This window comes from Rhodamnia argentea, chromosome 10, assembly GCF_020921035.1.
Source record: "Rhodamnia argentea isolate NSW1041297 chromosome 10, ASM2092103v1, whole genome shotgun sequence".
Classification (NCBI taxonomy): Eukaryota; Viridiplantae; Streptophyta; class Magnoliopsida; order Myrtales; family Myrtaceae; genus Rhodamnia; species Rhodamnia argentea.
Window position 1 is genome coordinate 7,644,936 of NC_063159.1, and position 18,432 is coordinate 7,663,367.

General features: G+C 38.9%; 2 protein-coding genes across 7 annotated transcripts; one reads left to right on the plus strand and one right to left on the minus strand.

Annotated features, from left to right (window-relative positions):
• The first annotated feature begins 50 nt into the window (after nucleotides 1-50).
• Nucleotides 51-5,548, plus strand: LOC115750603 (protein FAR1-RELATED SEQUENCE 2). 3 transcript variants are annotated; one of them, XR_004016496.2, is made up of 9 exons: nucleotides 51-300; nucleotides 1,956-4,186; nucleotides 4,285-4,344; nucleotides 4,445-4,513; nucleotides 4,602-4,667; nucleotides 4,923-4,988; nucleotides 5,073-5,138; nucleotides 5,217-5,370; nucleotides 5,416-5,548. XR_004016496.2 is itself a non-coding variant. In XM_030688079.2 (8 exons), the coding sequence occupies exons 2-8, from the start codon at nucleotides 1,982-1,984 to the stop codon at nucleotides 5,295-5,297; spliced, it is 2,613 nt and encodes an 870-aa protein (XP_030543939.1). In that variant the 5' UTR covers nucleotides 51-300; nucleotides 1,956-1,981; the 3' UTR covers nucleotides 5,298-5,548. The 3 variants fall into 3 exon arrangements, 2 of the variants coding, with proteins under 2 accessions (XP_030543939.1, XP_030543940.1); XM_030688079.2 differs by having other exon boundaries at nucleotides 5,217-5,548; XM_030688080.2 differs by having other exon boundaries at nucleotides 51-263; nucleotides 5,217-5,548.
• Nucleotides 5,549-5,925: 377 nt separating this feature from the next.
• On the minus strand, nucleotides 5,926-17,796 carry LOC115750566 (cytochrome P450 97B2, chloroplastic). Of its 4 annotated transcripts, none has more exons than XM_030688031.2 (14): nucleotides 17,508-17,796; nucleotides 16,409-16,589; nucleotides 15,957-16,064; nucleotides 15,510-15,594; nucleotides 14,465-14,703; nucleotides 13,208-13,381; nucleotides 12,570-12,617; nucleotides 12,400-12,459; nucleotides 11,375-11,461; nucleotides 11,144-11,232; nucleotides 7,644-7,735; nucleotides 6,893-6,954; nucleotides 6,581-6,730; nucleotides 5,926-6,461 (listed from the first exon to the last, which is right to left on the minus strand). In XM_030688031.2, exons 1-14 carry the CDS (start codon nucleotides 17,651-17,653, stop codon nucleotides 6,231-6,233), a joined length of 1,752 nt encoding a protein of 583 aa, XP_030543891.1. In that variant the 5' UTR covers nucleotides 17,654-17,796; the 3' UTR covers nucleotides 5,926-6,230. The 4 variants fall into 4 exon arrangements, with proteins under 4 accessions (XP_030543891.1, XP_048141907.1, XP_030543890.1 ...); XM_048285950.1 differs by having other exon boundaries at nucleotides 5,926-6,417; nucleotides 12,400-12,483; XM_030688030.2 differs by having other exon boundaries at nucleotides 12,400-12,483.
• Between the last annotated feature and the right edge of the window lie 636 nt (nucleotides 17,797-18,432).

The window sequence follows — 18,432 nt, forward strand, 5'->3', positions numbered from 1 at the left end:
AAATGTATTAGTTATCGATGAAAAGACTTAAACAGGAAAATTCGCTCTCCGTTCTCACTTCCCCTTCATTTCTTCTCGGTCACCTGCTTTTCCTCTGCTAATCTTTCTTTTTCTTCTTCTTCTTCTTCTTCTTCTTCTTCGGTTCATGACCAACAATCGTCGGATCAGACCCAAAGCTTCATAATTCATTGGCGCAGCGCCCAACCCCGAAGCTGGACCCTCTCGTTTCATCCGCCACTGAACCGATCGCCACTTCGAACGAGGTCTCATGTCACGACTTCCTCTCTTGCTCCTCTTCAGGTACTAATCACCATTCAGTGCTCGCTCTACTTCATTTGCGCAGTTCTCAATGTCCGTTTGATTCGCATTTGTGGGTCTCCAGACTTCGGCCTCATCGCTCCCTCGATGTCCTTGTTGTATTCGTCTTTGATTCAATAGAACCCGCTTGTAATCCGAGAATTGCATTGGGACAGCCTCACGAGTTTCAAATGGCTCGCGGTTGTGTTCGTCCGTGTCTTGGACGTCTGATCATCACTTGAGCCAGGGCGGAGCTTGCGGTTTTTTTGTCAGCGGGTGCAATGGCGCCCGCTCAATGGGGCAAAACACGTTTTTGTTTTTTCTTCCATAAACCTAAATCATCCACGAGACAAATAGTCCTAAGATGCTATTGTCTCAACGGTGTCTACTTCCTCTGGAAAGAGGAAAGGCGAAAAATTTGAATCTTGGACAAGTGAAAAAAAGTGTCTCCAACGTGGGTTCACTGGGCTGTTTTGTTTCATGGCAAAAAAGAGGATCAAACATGAGGAGACTTAATGATATCCCTCATACAAGTAAGAAAAACAACTAATAATCAGACTTCTACATACGTAAAAAATCTATATCCATACTCCATGTTTTTTTCTCTATTTTCGTGATTAATGGGGCATAAAATTATTAACTGCGGTCAAAAGAAATTACGTTATAGCGACTCTTACGGTCATTGACGTGTTTCTGTGCATGTAAAGTGTTGGAGTGTGACCATTATTTCTTTTTCTAAGCCAACTTAAATTTTCTTAGCAAAGTAACTGCAGATTATTCATCTACTAAAATGTTTCTGTGTTGGATGAGTAGATTAAATTTAGTTTCTTCCCGAAGTCTGTTATTCATTTACATGATATGAAAAAATTAATATATCCAATTCCAAAGAGTAGAGAAATACTTTACATTATTGTAGGTACTATTGTCGTATGAGAATTTGACTTTATTTTAATGTGATCTGACGTTGTTTACTTGTAAGATGAACATGGGTTTGAAGTCATCCCATTACGTTTTCCAGTGTGGTCAAAGAACAGGTCTATCGGAGCAATCTAATTTGTAACACAAACACGATATATTACTTGAAGAATGTTGAAAGTTCAGTAGGGGCACTTGCACCCACTGATGATTTGGTAGGGCACATCCCTGACTTGAGCTCTTGGACCAAGGCATTTGTTGGTTGGTTTTGTAGTGTCATTGGCTTACAATGGCATGGGTCAGGTCAGTCATGTGAAAAACTTTTGTGCAATTTCATCAGCGTCAGTGGAAAAATCAACTCACACAAATGATTGATTGAGTTATTTAGTCCTTTAAGTTGATTAAAAGGAATGTAATTGCTCGGATTGACCTGGCTTGTGGACTATGGTGGAGGGGAGGGAAGGGGAGTAACGACTGGGCTTAACTTTTTTTCGTCATTCCACAAAGCTTAAGTTTCTTGAAAGACCCTCAAACGACCAACACTGAATTTATACATGCATACTAAGTTTGTCTTGAAGTATTTTCTGCCTTGGTATTGTGAATTCTAACCCACAAAAACTAGAATCTTTGGTCATTGCTGTATGATTTTTCATGAAATATGTTCTCTGGATTTGTCATCTGTAAACAGTTTTCGTCTTTCTTTCGCCTGAAATTTGTGAAAAGTTCTTCCCATATTCTTGCAGGAATCTAAGAGTTCAAAAATTAGTACATGGAGATTGATTTTGAACTTCCTTCAGATGGAAAAGAGAAGTTAGACTCCGACAAAAATGCAGGTTTGGATGTTGGAGAGTCTTCCAATTTTAACATGCTTGCTGAGGAAGAGGATGTAAATTCTCTTGATAGGAGTGAAAATATTCTGGTAGCACCCCAGTGTGACAGCGGGGAAAATGTAGATTTTCTTAACAGGAGTGAAACTAGTTGGGAAAATGTAAATTCTCTTAACGGGAGTGAAGATATTATGGTAGCCCCCCAGCATGACAGCGAGGAAAATGGTGCTTGTGTTATGAATCAGGCGGAGACAAACTCCATTGTCGATGTTCATCATAGATTTCCGAGGACGGCTCCTCGGATTGGTTTAGAATTTCAAACAAAGGAAGCAGCATACTCTTTCTACAGAGAGTATGCCCGCTCTGTTGGATTTGGCATCACAATAAAAGCAAGTCGTCGCTCTAAGAAATCTGGGAAGTTTATTGATGTGAAGATAGCTTGTTCTAGGTTTGGAAGCAAGCGGGAGTCCAGTTCAACTGTCCATCCACGCCCCTGTATAAAGACGAACTGCAAAGCCGGAATGAATATGAAGAGGAGGGAAGATGGCATATGGATTATATATAGTGTTGTTAACGAGCATAACCATGACATTGTCCCAGATGACTTCTATAATTCCCTCCGGGGAACGACAAAGCAAGCTGGTGCTTTAGCCTATCGAAAGAAAGGTCTACAAGCTGTCCTAAATGAGGAAGATACACAAGTGATGCTTGACCATTTCATGACCATGCAGCAGGAGAATCCCAATTTCTTCTATGCAATAGATTTGGGCTGTGACAAATGCTTGAGAAGTGTCTTCTGGGTTGATGCTAAAGGAAGGCATGATTATGCCAGTTTCTGTGACGTGGTCTTCTTTGATATCTTTTATGTTAAAGAAAAATACAATGTTCCTTTTCTTCCTGTTGTTGGAGTCAATCACCATGCTCAGTACTTACTGCTTGGATGTGCATTAATTGGGGACGAAGAGAAATCGTCTTATCGTTGGGTGATGCAGGCATGGCTCAATGCAATGGGTCATCAAGCTCCTAAAGTTGTCATAACCGATCAAGACAAACAACTGAAAGAAGCTGTGGCAGATGTATTTCCAGATACACGCCATTGTTTTTGCTTGTGGCACATTTTCAGAAAAATTCCTCTAACTTTGGCACATGTTCTAGATCAATATGATAAATTCATGGATAATTTTAACAAATGTGTGTATCTGTCTTGGATGGATGAACAGTTTGAAAAGAGATGGCAGAAACTGATTCATAAATTTGAAATAGGGGAAGATGAATGGGTTTGCTCATTATATGAAGATCGTAAAAAGTGGGTCCCAACTTACCTGCAGGATGCCTTTTTAGCTGGAATGTCCACAGCGGATCGAGCTAGAAGCGTGACGGCTTTTCTTGATAGGTACCTAAATAGAGGAATTTCTTTTAAGGAATTCTTGAAGCAATACAAAGCGTATTTGCAAGAAAGGTATGAAAGTGAGGCTGCAGCAGATGCCGAATCACAGTGCAAACCACCTGTATTAAGGTCTACTTCAACATTTGAGAAGCAAATGTCAACAATCTATACAAATGCAGTTTTTAAGCAATTTCAGGATGAGGTTCTGGGAGTTGAGTTGTGTCATCTGCAAAGAGAAAATGGAAATGAACCAGCTGCAATCTTTCGAGTTGAAGATTTTAGGGAAAGTCAAAATTTTGTTGTCTCTTGGAAGGAAGCTGACTCAGAAATTTTTTGTTCGTGTAAATCATTTGAATACAGAGGTTTCCTTTGTAGACATGCAATGCTTGTTCTTCAAACATCTGGCGTTTCTAGCATCCCATGTCCGTATATTTTAAAGCGCTGGACAAAGAATGCAAAGATCAGGGAAACTGACTCTGAAAAATCAAAAGGATTGCTTGCTTCCAGAATGCAGCGGTTTGATGATCTTTGTAAGCAAGCAGTTAAACTGGGGGAACTGGGGTCTTTATCTCAGAAAGCTTACAATATTGCATTTCAGGCCTTAGAGGAAGTGTCAAGACAGCTTTCGAGGGTTAATTCTGGGTGGAGTGTTTCGGACCCTAGCTTAGTTACTGTTCACCAAAATGCTGAAGCCCCAGAAGAGAATCACGGGAACGTGGTTAAGTCACTTAAGAGAAAGAAAATATGTAAGAAGAGAAAGGTCAGTTTAGGCTTAGTTTCTGACACTTCGAGGAGCAGATGTGTTGCAGCAACTGTCAGGTGATCCAGCCCTTGAGCATGTCCTTATTCATGTTGCAGGTGGCGCATTTTGAGCAAGGAGGTGCGGCTATCAGGACTCAAGATAACTTCCATGATATGGTAAGGCTTATTCATTTTAGTTCATTCCGTTATTATGATAATGCCAGCTTGTTCATTGAGAGGTGATGTAACTTAACTAGCTTTGTGCCTTTAATTGTAGGAGCAAGCAAGTTCGAGAACCGAAGGCCAGGATAACCGTTGGATTTCCCTACAGGGCATGCAACACACGGTATGGAGTGTGGACAGTGTTTAGGAACACAATTTCAAGATTATGCTGTGGTTATTCTCTTTCATTTCGCTGTCTTTCAACTGTGTAGGAATCAAATTTCAGAACAGCAAGTCTAGATGGCCATGACGATGCTCATCAAAGTATGCCAGGAGTGGTACGGAAACTTACCATCTTTGATAAACAGATTTTGCCTATCATGGATGGTGCTATTGAGCTCTTTTGTTATACTAAATGCGGGGACAACTAGATTCACTATGTCCCTCTCGCAATGGTTATTATGGCAATTTACAGGGTGGCCTGGTTTGTGTGTTACATGCTTGCCTTCTGTCCTTAACTTCTAATGCATAGTTTTCTGTGATCCTTTTGTCCATATCTTCTGGTCTTTGATCCTGACCTTTGATCTTATTAGGGACATTTACATTCAGTGTCATCGCGAGTTTTTCACTGTGGGACACAACAAATTTTGCCGGAACTGGTACAGAATCTAATTAACCGATGTCCCGGTGAGGAGATTTTGTTTCAACAAATTAAATTGATGGAGAAAGTTTGTTGATTTCAGGGACACAGTTTTGGAGCACAAGAAATTCCTGGGTGCTTCACCATTCGGAGTGATTTCCTAAACACTGTATGCATCTTAACTAAGTCGTGCCTTTTCTTTTTTGACTTTCTGATTGTATTGTACCGTAAGCTTGGCGCTGTGCAGGGACAGCCTGTTGGTTCGATGCACTTGCAGTTTCAGGGCATTGCATTGAAGAATTTGCCGGATAAGAAATTGCATAGGTGAATTTACCTATTGAACTTTTCAGTGAAGTTAAGAATGGCAAGAGCATTCTCAATTAGCTACCAACATATGTAAGGTAGAAAAGGAGCTCTCAACATCATGTAGATTCACTTTTCTGTAGATTAGATGAGCATAGTGACAAATGGCCACAAATCTTGTATGTCTTCAACTTAGCTGAGCATAGGTGACGAATCACAAGAAGTGTAAAGGGATCTTTTCTCATATCTGAATGATGTTCTCTCTCTCCCTCTCTAGATTCATGTTGCAAATTAGAATCTGTGTCATCATTTCTCAGTTCTGTGTTGCAGTTGCCAAATCAAACTAAGAATTGTCAATTGGATACTTAATTTGCTGCAGTAAATCGTATTGGCAATATATGGTAAAGTGCCTGAAACAACGCTCAGCTCTGTGCTGAAAAAGACAGTAAAATATATTGCAAAAGTGAAATTTCACGACCAATCTGTCAATACAACCTTCGGACCTATTTTTTTTTTCAATCTGAAAAAGACAGTATCATAGATGGCCATAGAATACCCCCAATTTTTTTTTTCCAAGATGAAGCCTCATTTTTTTTTTTTTTTTTGGGCGTAGCAAACCAATTCTGCCAATACAACCTACACACATCCAAGTGGACGAACATAAGTGCTCATTATGTTTTTCTGCATATGACTCGCTATTCAAGTCTCATATAACATGAATTCATAGAGAAGTCATTGTTACAGAGCACCAGATTCTTGCATCTAATCTCGACTCTAGGTAAGGGAAGAGGGTTTTCGCCTATTGAATCTGTACTGTGTATGTATCGCACTGGCGAACTTGAGTCTACGAAAAGCAAATGAAGATCTGTTCATCAATGGCAAGCTAAGAGATACAAAGAACAACCCGAGAAAAGGCTGACTTGCCCAGCCTTTAAGAGCTTATAATGCATTTTGATGATCAGATTTGGGGTTGATCAGATCTCTTTCTCAATTTACACCACAATCCGTTCTTCGTGTGGATCGTTGCGCCTGTGACAAGTTCCACAGAGTCGGCAGATCCTTTCAGCTCCACATCAAATTTCTGGAGCAGCATAGCCAATGCCACCGTCGACTCCATTAGGGCAAATTGGTCCCCGACGCACTTCCTAGGCCCACCACCAAAGGGCAAGAAGGCAAAATCCGAGATTATCTGATCATCACCCCAAAAAATTTACATTTGATAAAGGACGCGAGCCATTTTTTTTTTTTTTTGTGGCCAAGTAGAACGAGGCTTATTGCTTGAAAAGATTTCAATTTAGAAGAAGTAACCTCGTTTGGGTAGAGTGCTCCAGGACTCCGAGATGGATCGAAGCCGGCCCAGCCTTCAATCTCCTCGCTCTTTCTTTGTGATAGGAACCTCTCCGGTTCGAAGTCACTGGGGCGATCCCAAAAATATGGAGATCGATGAAGGTTATACACCTGAATAGTTTGATTTAAAGGATAAAAGGTTATGCACATCAGAATGAGCGGAAGCAGGAAGTGAAGAAAAGGCTAGTGTATAAAGCCAGACTAAAATTATAGCTTCACAAAAGTGGCAGTACAACCGATAGGAACTAAGGTGAAAACAATGCATTTACTCACAGAAACGAAGATATCTGTGCCGGCAGGAATCGCATAACCATTTTTGTCACCTTTATAACCTCCTGAAAGACAAAGTTGGCAGAAAAATGCAGACCTCGAATTCATAATTAAGACGACAACTACCACAGAAAATCAATCACAAAAGTAAACGAGTGTCTTCATTCCCGTCGACATGCTTCTACCACAGGGATGCATGGAAGAAACACTTATGTCACATGGTATAATGCCACCTCAACTAGCAGCTCATTCGAACTTCGCTTGGTTGATTGGATACTCTCTATCGGTCATGCAGACTTTCTTGAACAAAAACATCAAACGATAAGACAAGGGACTTCCTTGGGATAGCTCATTAGCTCATACAGAGGAGAACTTGCAGTTGGGCAACTCAATGCAAACCATGTTTATTATTAATCTTAAGGATGACCTAATGGAAAACCACCAGAAGTAGTTTCTTCAAGATGAATAGAGATGGTAATGCCTGCAGATCAACATGACCCACTCATACTAGCATTTATTGAGACTGAGTTTGTAAATATATTTCTATTTTATTTGATCCAAAAGTGGTTTAATATCTCCTTTCACAAGCAGTCATACTAATAGCAGTCCTGGTATCTGCGATTGCATCAAAATGATCTCCACACCATTGGAGGTTAACCTACAGGTGGGCTTTTTATACCAATGCAGCATACACTACAAGCTACCGAGTTTAAAACTTAATAACCAATCATGTTTTACGATTGCTAGTATTTACCTGGCAACCGATCTGATTTGAGGGCACGCCTGATAAGCAAAGGTGGTTGAGGATACAAACGAAGCGCCTCTACAACTATTAGTCTAATGTACCCGAAAGAATGGAAAAAGACATGAATTTTGATTATCAAGAAAGAAATATATAGTCCAGATACCAAATCAATTAAAGAAAGGTTAATACCACAAGAAGCTCCAAACCGGTACACCCGTGACTAATTTATCCTAAACTATCTTTTTTAACCATGAAAAACCCCATCTTTGGGACACTGCGAAAAATTTATCCAAAACTATTTTTTGACCATAAAAAACCCTAAACTGGTACACATGTGACAAATTTACCATAAACTAATTTTTTTTAACCATGAAAAACTCCAAATAAGTACATCTATGACAAATTTACCCTTCGTTAACTTGGGTTAATACCACAAAAAATTTCAAATTGATACGCCTGTGACAAAAAGAGGGTAAAGACCCTAAACCGGTATACCCATGAATTGCCACGTGCCATATAACTTAGTAATTTCCCTAAATTTCTATTTTTATATAATTTTTTCTTTTCCAGGAAAAAGGATTAAAAGGACAGTTTGGAACATAGGAATTTTGTCCCTCCACAATGCTAATGGCTTCCCTCCACTTCGTCCTAAGATAAACCGTACGCCAATCTATTTCCCACTTCATTAAATCTTGCTTTATTACTTTCTCCTAGGTAAATTTCGGCCGACCACTTCCTTTCTTCATGCCATGCTCTCGGTAACAAACTTTTGTTCTTACCGAAGTATCTAGAGATCTTCGAAGAATATGCCCAAACTATCTCAATCTATGTTCTCTCATCTTTTACGCCACTGGTATTTCTCCAACTTTTCGTCGAATATCTTCATTTCTTATCTTATCCATCCTTATATAACCACACATCCACCTTAACATCCTCATTTCCGCTACTCCCATTTTATGCTCATGTTGCCTCCGTGTTGGCCAACATTCAACTCCGTATAGCATTGCAGGCCTTATTGTTCTATAAAATTTTCCTTTTAGACTAAGAGGGATTTTGCGATCACACAAAAACCCCGATGCACTATGCCATTTCATCCAACCTGCTCCGATTCTATGGCTTACATCCTTATCAATCTCTCTCCCCTTTTGCATATTCACGGATTCTTGATCTCTTCCTCTTGCCGTGACGAACTCAAACTTCATGTATTCGATCTTACTTTGACTTAACGTAAATCATTTAGACTCCAACGTACTTCTCCATAATTTTAATTTAGCACCAATCCCAGCCCTAGTCTCATCAATAAGCACAATATCATCCGCAAAAAGCATACACCACAACACCTCATTTTGGATATATTTTGTTAGCTCATCCATAACTAGGGCAAAAAGATAAGGACTCAAAGCGGAACCTTGGTGTAAGCCTATTGTGATTGAAAAATAATTTGATGTGCCATTATAAGCCTTTACACATATAGTAACACCATCATACATATCCTTGATTGCCTATACATACTTTGAAGGTACTTTTTTCTTCTCAAGAACCCACCACGGAACCTTTCTTGAAACCCTATCATACGTCTTCCGGAGTTCAATAAACACCATATGTAGGTCTTTCTTCTTTTCTCGATATCTCTCCATCAACTGTCATATCAAGAAGATAGCCTCCATAGTAGATCTTCCTAGCATAAATCAAAATTGATTTACAGAGATCTTGGTCCTTAATTCTTAAACAATGCTAAATAACTCTCTCCCACAACTTCATTGTATGGCTCATAAGCTTAATGCCTCTATAGTTGGAACAATTCTAGATATCCCCCTTGTTCTTGTAGATAGGCACAAGCATACTCTCCCTCTATTCATCGGGCATCTTATTAGTTTGGAGAATCTTGTTAAAAAGGTTAGTCAACTAACTTATTGCCACATCCCCCAAGCATCTCCACACTTCAATAGGGACACCATCGAGTCCCAAGGCTTTACTAGTCTTCATCTTCTTTAATGCCTCCTTAACTTCATGCGCTCTAATTCTACACACAAACCTTCCGTTTAAATCATCAGAAGCATTCTCCAAATCCATCTCACTTCTATCGCTCTCTCCATTAAAAAGCTTGTTAAAATAGTTCATCCACCGTTCCTTAACTTCTGCATCTCTTACTAAGAGTTTTTGATTTTCATCCTTGATGCATCCAACCTGTGTCAAGTCTTTACTTCTCTTGTCCCTTATCTTTGCAAGCCTATAGATATCTTTTTATCCCTCTTTGCTCCCAAGTTTTTTGTACATATCGGAGAAAACCTTGCCTCTAGCCTCTCGCACTGCTTTCTTGGCATTGTTTCTCGCCAATCTAAACTTTTGCAAATTCTCTTAATTGGGACATTTATGCAAACATCTTAAACACTCCTTCCGTTTAATTGCCTCCCGCACCTCTTCATTCCACCACCAAGTTTCCTTTGTTTGATGTCCATTCCCTCTACTTTCCCCTAACACCCCTCATGCCACTCTTTGGATGTGGTTAGACATCTCGTTCCACATCCTATTTACTTCGCCCTCTAGTTGCCATGGTCCTTCTTGAAGCATTCTTTACTTGAAATCTGTTTGTTTTTCCTCTTTCAACTTCCACCATCTTATTCTAGGGTTCTAAGCACTTCTCCGCATTTTGACATAGTAATTTGACGGTTAAATTTAACAAAAACTAACGAAGGATAAATTTGTCACAGGTGTACCGGTTTGGGATTTTTTGTGATCAAAAAAATAATTTGGAGTAAATTTATCACGGGTGTATCGGTTTATGGTTTTCCATGGTATTAACCCATTAAGAGACTACCAAACCAAGGATTAGAGAAGAGAAATCTTGCAAGTATTGCATCACAGTTCATAAACATGCCCGAGCTTGCTACTTACATAACTAGATTTAGATAAGAGAAAACAAAAGCACCTTGGAAGAATCTTTCTTTTCCATGGTCTTTCTGGCTGGAGGTAAATAAAAATACTAGGAAGAGAAGTTGCGGCCACAGAGCAAGCAAACAACATCATTGGAAAAGATCAAGGGAATAGTTCTGCAATAATCTCCCCGTCTCACTCTCTCTCTCCAGTGCAACAGAAATAAACATTTCCTCAAAACAAAGTGCGATCAGATTTTTAGCTTTGAGTAGTCAAACAGAGAAACTAATGTTCAGCTTTTTTTTTTTTTTGGTAAGGATGTTCAGCTTTTTTTGTGCTGCATGGAGCTAAATTTCTCTTAACACAATATTAACATATATAGATTATTGTCTGCAGAGAGTCAAGTTCCACAAATCACTTCCATTTAGTTAAAGCCTTGTCTTCAAGAAAGAGATCCACAAAATGGCAACTCTGATTCTGAGCTAAGAATTATTGCCCTCAACAGGAGAAAACTCTCCCAAAGACGGCCACGAGTCAACTTCAACACTCATTTGTCACTATAACATGCATATATGTACCAGAAAGCAAGGCGTATCATCCAAAATTAACAATATATGAGTAGATACATGGCTTACTCCAACTTCTTTAGAGATTCAAAAGTTGGCTCCTTGTGACCTAGCACCGAATCAATCTCTACTTGTGCTTTTCTCATTTTCGATGGGTTCTGCATTCAGAAAACTAAAGTGATCAATCAAAAAGAGAGTTTTTGGCAAGTAAATTTCAAGCGGCACAGACACATTAAATCCATTCCAACATGATGCAAGATTGAAATTGCTCCATAAAGAAGTTCGTGATTGGAAACATACTTGAGCAAGTAAGAAAACAGCCCAGGTAAGAACAGCAGCGGTTGTTTCATGCCCGGCAATGAGCATAGTCATAAGGTCGTCCCTCAACTGTTATAATGAGTTGTTCAGAAAAAGCCAAAGGCACATCCCTGAACTATATCCGTGTTAAAGCAATGAATTTCAGAAGCATAGGTGCAACTACTGTGATGAATTTTTTTGAAGCATATGGTCCAGTGTAGGCATGAGCAACTAGCATCCACTATGTGTGAGCATAACTCTAGCCAGGGATGAATACAGAACTAATATACTGGGTGTCAGGACTTGCAAGAACTATCAATTTAGCTCAGTGTTCAACTAATATCTTGAGAAAGACTGACCCCTTAGATGTATTTATGTCTAAGATGATGAAACAGAAACATTGGTTGAAAATTAATAGTGGTGAAAAGCAAACAGAAATATGACACTACTAAAGTGCAACTGAACCGAGCTCTATTCTTCAGTCTTTTGGTTCATTGGGTTTGTTTGGTTGAAAAAAAGGAAACTGATTGATTGGGCCTGTTTTCAGAATCGCCACATCTCAAAAGTAAGCCATAACAAACAAACTGAAGACATCCTGACAATGGTTCCTCATATAGTTTAAGTTTATACAAGTACTTATATGCTCGAAGATCTTCAGGTTAAAAAGATGTCTTACATGGTATTATGGATACATCATTGCCCGTAATTATTGAAAAATATAACCTATTTACTATTGATCAAGACTTGTCAGACATATTGCAACTAAGAACCCTTAAAAATGGCACTGATGGTCAAATTTAAAATGAGACAAAAATATTTGTTTAATTTGGAAGTTTAACTCCTCCAGTTTGACATGTTTAGCTTGCAAACTTTTCCTAACACAATGTTGGCGTGAGGAGGATTTCAAAACAAACCAAGATGGACAGTGACCAGCACAAGGGACTGCACTCAGAATAGCAACTTATTGTTAACCCCTGGGGAAATTTCAACTAGCTGAAGTTTTGAGAGATTATGGAGTAATAACTTACCTGGCGATCATCTACATCTGCTCCACGCATATCAACTAGAAAACGTAAAAGACTGGCATCCTGCAAACTTAAAAAATACATTGCCTGGATTTGATAAGTTATATGCTCATTGACTCATGCAAACAACTCTTAACTTGAAGGGAGAAAAGAATTAAAACATGTGTACCCACATTGAGATTTAAATAATCCCTCTGTTGCAGCTTTTCAACATCTGTTTCCTGCAGTTTAGTTCCATAGGATATAATTCTTCAAAATGGTTTATCTTGAAAGTAGGAGAATTAAACAACAAGATGCGATTCACACGGGCTCCTGCAACTTCACATACATGTGATTCATTTGCATTACGCAATCCAGGTCTCCACAAATGGAGTTCTCGCTGCTAATTTTTTCAATGGGATGGTGGATAACTTTCATAAAAAACCACCGCTAAGAATACAAACTTTAAAATTATAGCCGTCAACAGAGTAAACTCAGAAACTGTGACCAATTACAAGACAATAACTCAAACCACAAGTATTTGAATTGAATCTATATTTTTTATCAATATATGCAATGATATGAACATCAAGTTACTTGAACTTAGGATTGTCCTTGCCATTTATGGAGCCTTGATCTTTGCTATGACCTAATCAGCAATCATCAGTTACTTTCTTCCAACTCCTAACACTTTTCATACTGACACCGATTCCTATTCCTCAATGATATCCCACGATCATGGAGGTTTTCATTGCCAAGAGAACGCACCCAATATATTTTAAAATCTCAACAGCTATATAACATGCACTGTAAATAGCAGGTATTTCCTCACCTGTCTGGTCTCTTTTGCATTTTTTATGAGTCCGTCAAGACAGTCATTGATAACCTTGAGATTTTTCCGGAATTTTCGCTGCCTAGGAACAATCCACGAAGCTAAAGGGACTTTCCAATAAGGAATGTAAAAGGTAGACCTATGCTCTGCTTCAAAAAGAGTACCATATACCGCCTACACCAAAATGACAGAGTATAGTCATAGAGCTGTCAAAGTGAGATCGGCATCATGAACTGAAATTCTTATATTGTGTCTTTAAGATCCAGTGAACTACCTGTCGATTCTAGGGACATGAATTACACTAAGAATACTGTAAAATGAGATGTTTTCAAGCAATATTGGATGAGACAAATTCAACCGCACAATATTCCCATTGAAATACCATTTAATCTTTTGCACATATGATGCAGATGAAAGTGTCAAGCATTTAGTCATAAAAGTTTGAAACATATAAAACAACGATGCACATAGGAGACACTCCCTGTAAATCCTGAGGATTTATAATAACTTGAGGTGATCCAATAAACTTACTTAGTGGTCATATGTGACAAATGGATGCTGCAAACAGTTAATTATTAATATTTCTCAACCTCTATATTACTTGATTGTGTCATATTTCAATGACATAATAGGCAAGATATAGTCAAGTGAGCTGATGCCTATCGATCCCATTTTTCCTGCAGTAATTTGTAAGTTCACAAATTGTAACAAAATGGGTTTATTTCATAACGACCCCTTGCTTTTTAGTGAATTCGATGAAAATCCCATGATTTCCAGAGTCTCCTCTACAACCCTTGTCAGAGGTCAATCCCTTTTCTAAGACTCCATGTCCCAAAACTAGAAGGGTTGACCCACTCAAACAGGTTTCAACCCCCTTAACTTCGATGGTGCTTACAAAGGATATTTGAAAATGTAGGAGGTTTCACTGTAGGACAGGAGGAAGAGGGAGAGAGGAGGGGGGGGGTCGGTGTCAATATAATTACTGGATACATTTGGCCTTTGATAAATCCAGAGTAAAAATTCATATGTTCATGCTGAAAGCGAATTCAATGTGTCATTATTCTAATATTGATGGCAGTAAAATCATAGCCACACGAAAACAAAATTCTAACTGACAAATTTGTGAAGCCTCAAGTTTTTATAGGTTTTTTAACTGTGATAGAACTGAGATCAGTATACACAAGAAGGAAGCATCTTTGAGAGATTAAACAAAATGAATGCCACTAAAGGAAGAAGACTAGTCACAACTCATCAAACCTTGATCACAGGCGACTCTTTTGTGACTGAACCAAAGTCATAATTGAAGACGCCAAGGCCTATAATATCAAGAGCCAAATTCGAAAACTCTGCTTCAAGATCCAGCTCAATTTTCCTCTCTCCATGTTCCTTTGTGCCTTCTGCAATCTTCTCAAATTTCTGGATGGTCCTCTCTGAACATTTTGTGAACACTTGGGTCATAGCTTCCAAGTATAACGAATGGAATCCAGGAGCAATAACTGTAATGTTTCAGACAAGTTAAGTTAACTTTAGACAAGACCCCATACACTTGCATGACCCATGCAATTAAAACAAAAATATAGATAGTTTGTCGCGACTAAGGCAACAAAAAAAGTCACTACATACACATTATCCAAAATAGACTGAGCACAACACTTCATTACGATACCATTTGATAATTCTAGGTTGATATACTATGCATCACACCCTAATAGCTTTAGCTTTTAGAACAGCTGGATTGTCCTGTCATAGTTTCCAACAAATAGCTAATGACAGGATGATAAAGAGCAGGAAAATTAGATGAAGTATCAACAGTAAACAGTTGACACTAACTGGCTAATTGTAAAACAAAAGGTAGGATGCTAAAGGGAAAAAATTGAGGTACTAGAATCCAACTTATATTTTTGACTGAGCAACTCTGATCAAATAAAAGGAATTCTGACTTAAAGATTAATTGACGACGTTGCTGCAAAACAAGCTAACCCTTCCATTGATCTCCTAAATACCCATTTGAAGGCAAGGTAGGGACAGCCATAATTGTTAAGCGAAACAGAAAGCAAGGATCCGAATGGCGTTGATCATTGCATCCTGCAGTTGTTCAATGCCTCTCAAGATCATGTTTATTCGGTTTAACCTGTAAGCAGGCCAATAAATTCTTCTACAAATATACTTGGAATTACAGATGAAATATTTCATATGGAGGAAAAGTGCCTTATAAGTTTTAACTAAAAACTGATAGGCAGGTACTCCAGATTGGTTTAGACCCATGTCCACACCTGAAATGGCATAATCTTAACTTGCTCACCTCTTCTCCTCTGCTTCCAAGTGTCAAGGTCGGCAGGTATAAGTCCTTTTCCCATTATTGGCTCTAGGATATCAGCTAGAATTCCCTATTATAGCACAAAATACTTGCTTGTGAACCACTACAATGGATACTACCATACGTTGAAATCTTCAAATAACTTAATTAGCCTAAAATAATCATCCAAAATTTGCAGACTCCATTCTATCTGTCTCAAACTTTTGACGAAGCTCCTACATATCTAGCAAATACTTAATCACCAAATTGTGTCTGGATTTAATAATTCAATCATTTTCACACTACCAGATATTCTCAATTCCAAATTTGAAGAAACTTCGCTATTTTTTTTTTCTGGCGCAAGCAAATAAATAAAACAAAATGAACCTTGACAGGGAATTCATGAGAGTTACTATATTCGTTACATAAACGTAAGGCATCAAACTACATTACCTTATCGTACAAAAACGCATTTTCTCTAAGGATGTGCCTTGCGACTATGGGATCCGATACAACAACAAATGCTTTTGGTCCAAAAGCAAGTTTATAAACAGCTCCATGCTGCACAATGAGTAAAGTGAGTCTAAGTGGCTTCATAACCAGTGCAAGATGGAAGATAAAGTAACTTTTATGACTTTCGTTTTGACATGATTGGCATTATAAGAAATTGCATGTGACAAAACAACTAAGTGCAGCTTAGTCAGTCGATTAAATTATGAACCATCTACACACTTCTAAAAATAACAAGCAGCTAACATGTAATAGTGGACTCCTAAGAAGCCTGGAAATTTATTTAGACATCTTTGTCAAACCACCATAAGTTAATTGGATGTCAACCACTCAGCCTTTTTGACAAGCAGAATATAAGAAAATCGATGAAGAACTTCAATGATTTGTTCGAGTACCTCTAAGAACCAATCATACAGCGAGAAGAAGAAAGGCTTGTCAAACAAATCTGTCACTGCACCTTCAGCTATTGGCATCGATCCCAGACTCCCTCCACTCAACAAATTAGTAAGAAGATTGCTGGCATTGTCGAGAAGATTCCTTTTTGTCCTTGGTTCATCTGTACTTGTTGTCTGGCATCTGTCATTAAAAGCTTTACTGATAAACCTTAAAAGTGAAGCTCAATCAAGCATGCAATGCTAGCAGAAGTCCAAATGACTGGAACCATTTCTAGTATTTGCTAATTTAATATTAATTCTACTTAGTACAAGCAGCATGAGGAAAAGGGCAACTTTCCTGCTCCAATAAGTTTGTATAAACTGAAAGAAGACTCCATACTTTAAAAGTATAATTACCACAAAAAATACAGACATCTCTATTACAGACCAATAAGACTACACTTCACTTTCCATTTTTTCCATTTTCACTCCAAGACTCTGCCTCATAAGAAATCCGTGGCGGTGTTTTCTTAAGATAAGAATCAAATTAGCATTAACCTAAGTCCAAAAAAAAAAAGCACTCTTATTTTTATCTCTCAACGCAATTATCCATTCCCTCAATTTGAACTCTCTCAAACAGAACACTCCCTAGTCCATACATTAGCCCATAGCCATACTTACGAAAACACAGTTTCCTCTCTCTTTCAGTTTTCTTGCAAACAGGCAGGGAGGAGAAAGAAAATAAATTGGGTCTCTATCACCGGCAGCTTCATCACTTTAAGGAATTATACGACTGCTTCCTGAAGGTTTCACTTCAGCACGAAGATATCAACATTCAAGTTCATTAAGCCAAGAATCAAAAGGCCAAATAACATTCAGAAACTAATTGACGGTTCTTGCATAGCATTCGCCCAGAACTTCAAACTTGAACTTCGCACCCTCCACACAGCCGATAAATTTCACGAGTGAATCATCTATTACCGCAGGAAAAACGGAGAGCCATTTATACCACACGACGGCTTCTCCAAAACCCAAAACAAGAACAGAACTAGACGAAACATCAAACGAGAAGAAACGGAAGTTATCCGCTGATTTTGCTCAAGCACTGTGGGATGAGTACCGGATACAAGGCCCTCTTGGCCTAGCAGCGCAAGAGCGAGAGCGATGCGATCTGGAGACACCCATGAGCCCAAAATCGCTCCTTTTGAAGCCGCCGTTGAAGGCACCAACGGAGAGCGAGAGCTGGGAGAGAGGAACGGCAGCCATTGATGGGGCAGCTTCGTGTTTCAACTTTCAAGAAGTGACCAGCCCAGTGCCAACACTAGCCGTAAAAGAAACCAAGATAAAGAGGGAAACATACGCCAGATTTTGGTGGAACATTTGCTGTGTCTTTGTTATTGGACTACCATCTTATCCGTGTGTTTTTTTTTTTTTTTATGCTACAATTGCATTTTGCCTTCGCTAGTGGGTCGGTGTGCACACCAACTGTCAAAAGATTGCATATAAAAAGGAGGGGGGAGGGGAGCGAAGAAAACAAGAAGAAGAAACTCCCACGTAAGTCCTACAATTTTGGGAAAATTCTAAAAAAGAGCTCCAAATGACTTTATTTTTTCAAATAAAGATCTGAAGTGGACATTATTTCAAATAAGAATTTAAGTGCACTCATTGTGTCAAAAAAGTACATATTATTTTAAATAAGAGTCCGAAACAACTATATTAGTCTCAAAAAAGAGCTCGAATCACTTTAGTTATGAGCACTTTGATCATTTACTATTTTATTTTATTTTCTCTTTTTTGAGAGATTTTGAAAACAAAGTAAAAAAACAAAAAACAAAAAAAACACATGCAAGAGGACCGACCTCCCACCCGTGGCGGCCGGCACGTCGGCGAGGGCCGGTGAACCTACCAGCCGGAGGCGAGGGCCTACTAGCCCTCGCGTCGGACGGGTGATGGTCATGGGCCCTTCCCAAATCTGGGGGAGGATCGGCGGCCCTCACCTAGGTCCGGTTGAGGGACGCCGCCATAGGCCGAGACTAGATCGGCCC

Bases quoted from the DNA above. Each gene is read 5' to 3' on its own strand.
- LOC115750566 (XM_030688030.2), bottom strand. From the start codon at position 17,653: ATGGCTGCCGTTCCTCTCTCCCAGCTCTCGCTCTCCGTTGGTGCCTTC. The intron at 15,595-15,956 runs GTAATGTAGTTT...GTGCTATAATAG, and splicing joins ATGCGTTTTTGTACGATAAG to GGAATTCTAGCTGATATCCT. The intron at 6,731-6,892 runs GTGAGTAAATGC...CAAACTATTCAG, and splicing joins GCACAGATATCTTCGTTTCT to GTGTATAACCTTCATCGATC.
- LOC115750603 (XM_030688079.2), top strand. From the start codon at position 1,982: ATGGAGATTGATTTTGAACTTCCTTCAGATGGAAAAGAGAAGTTAGAC. The intron at 4,345-4,444 runs GTAAGGCTTATT...CTTTAATTGTAG, and splicing joins AAGATAACTTCCATGATATG to GAGCAAGCAAGTTCGAGAAC. The intron at 5,139-5,216 runs GTATGCATCTTA...GGCGCTGTGCAG, and splicing joins GGAGTGATTTCCTAAACACT to GGACAGCCTGTTGGTTCGAT.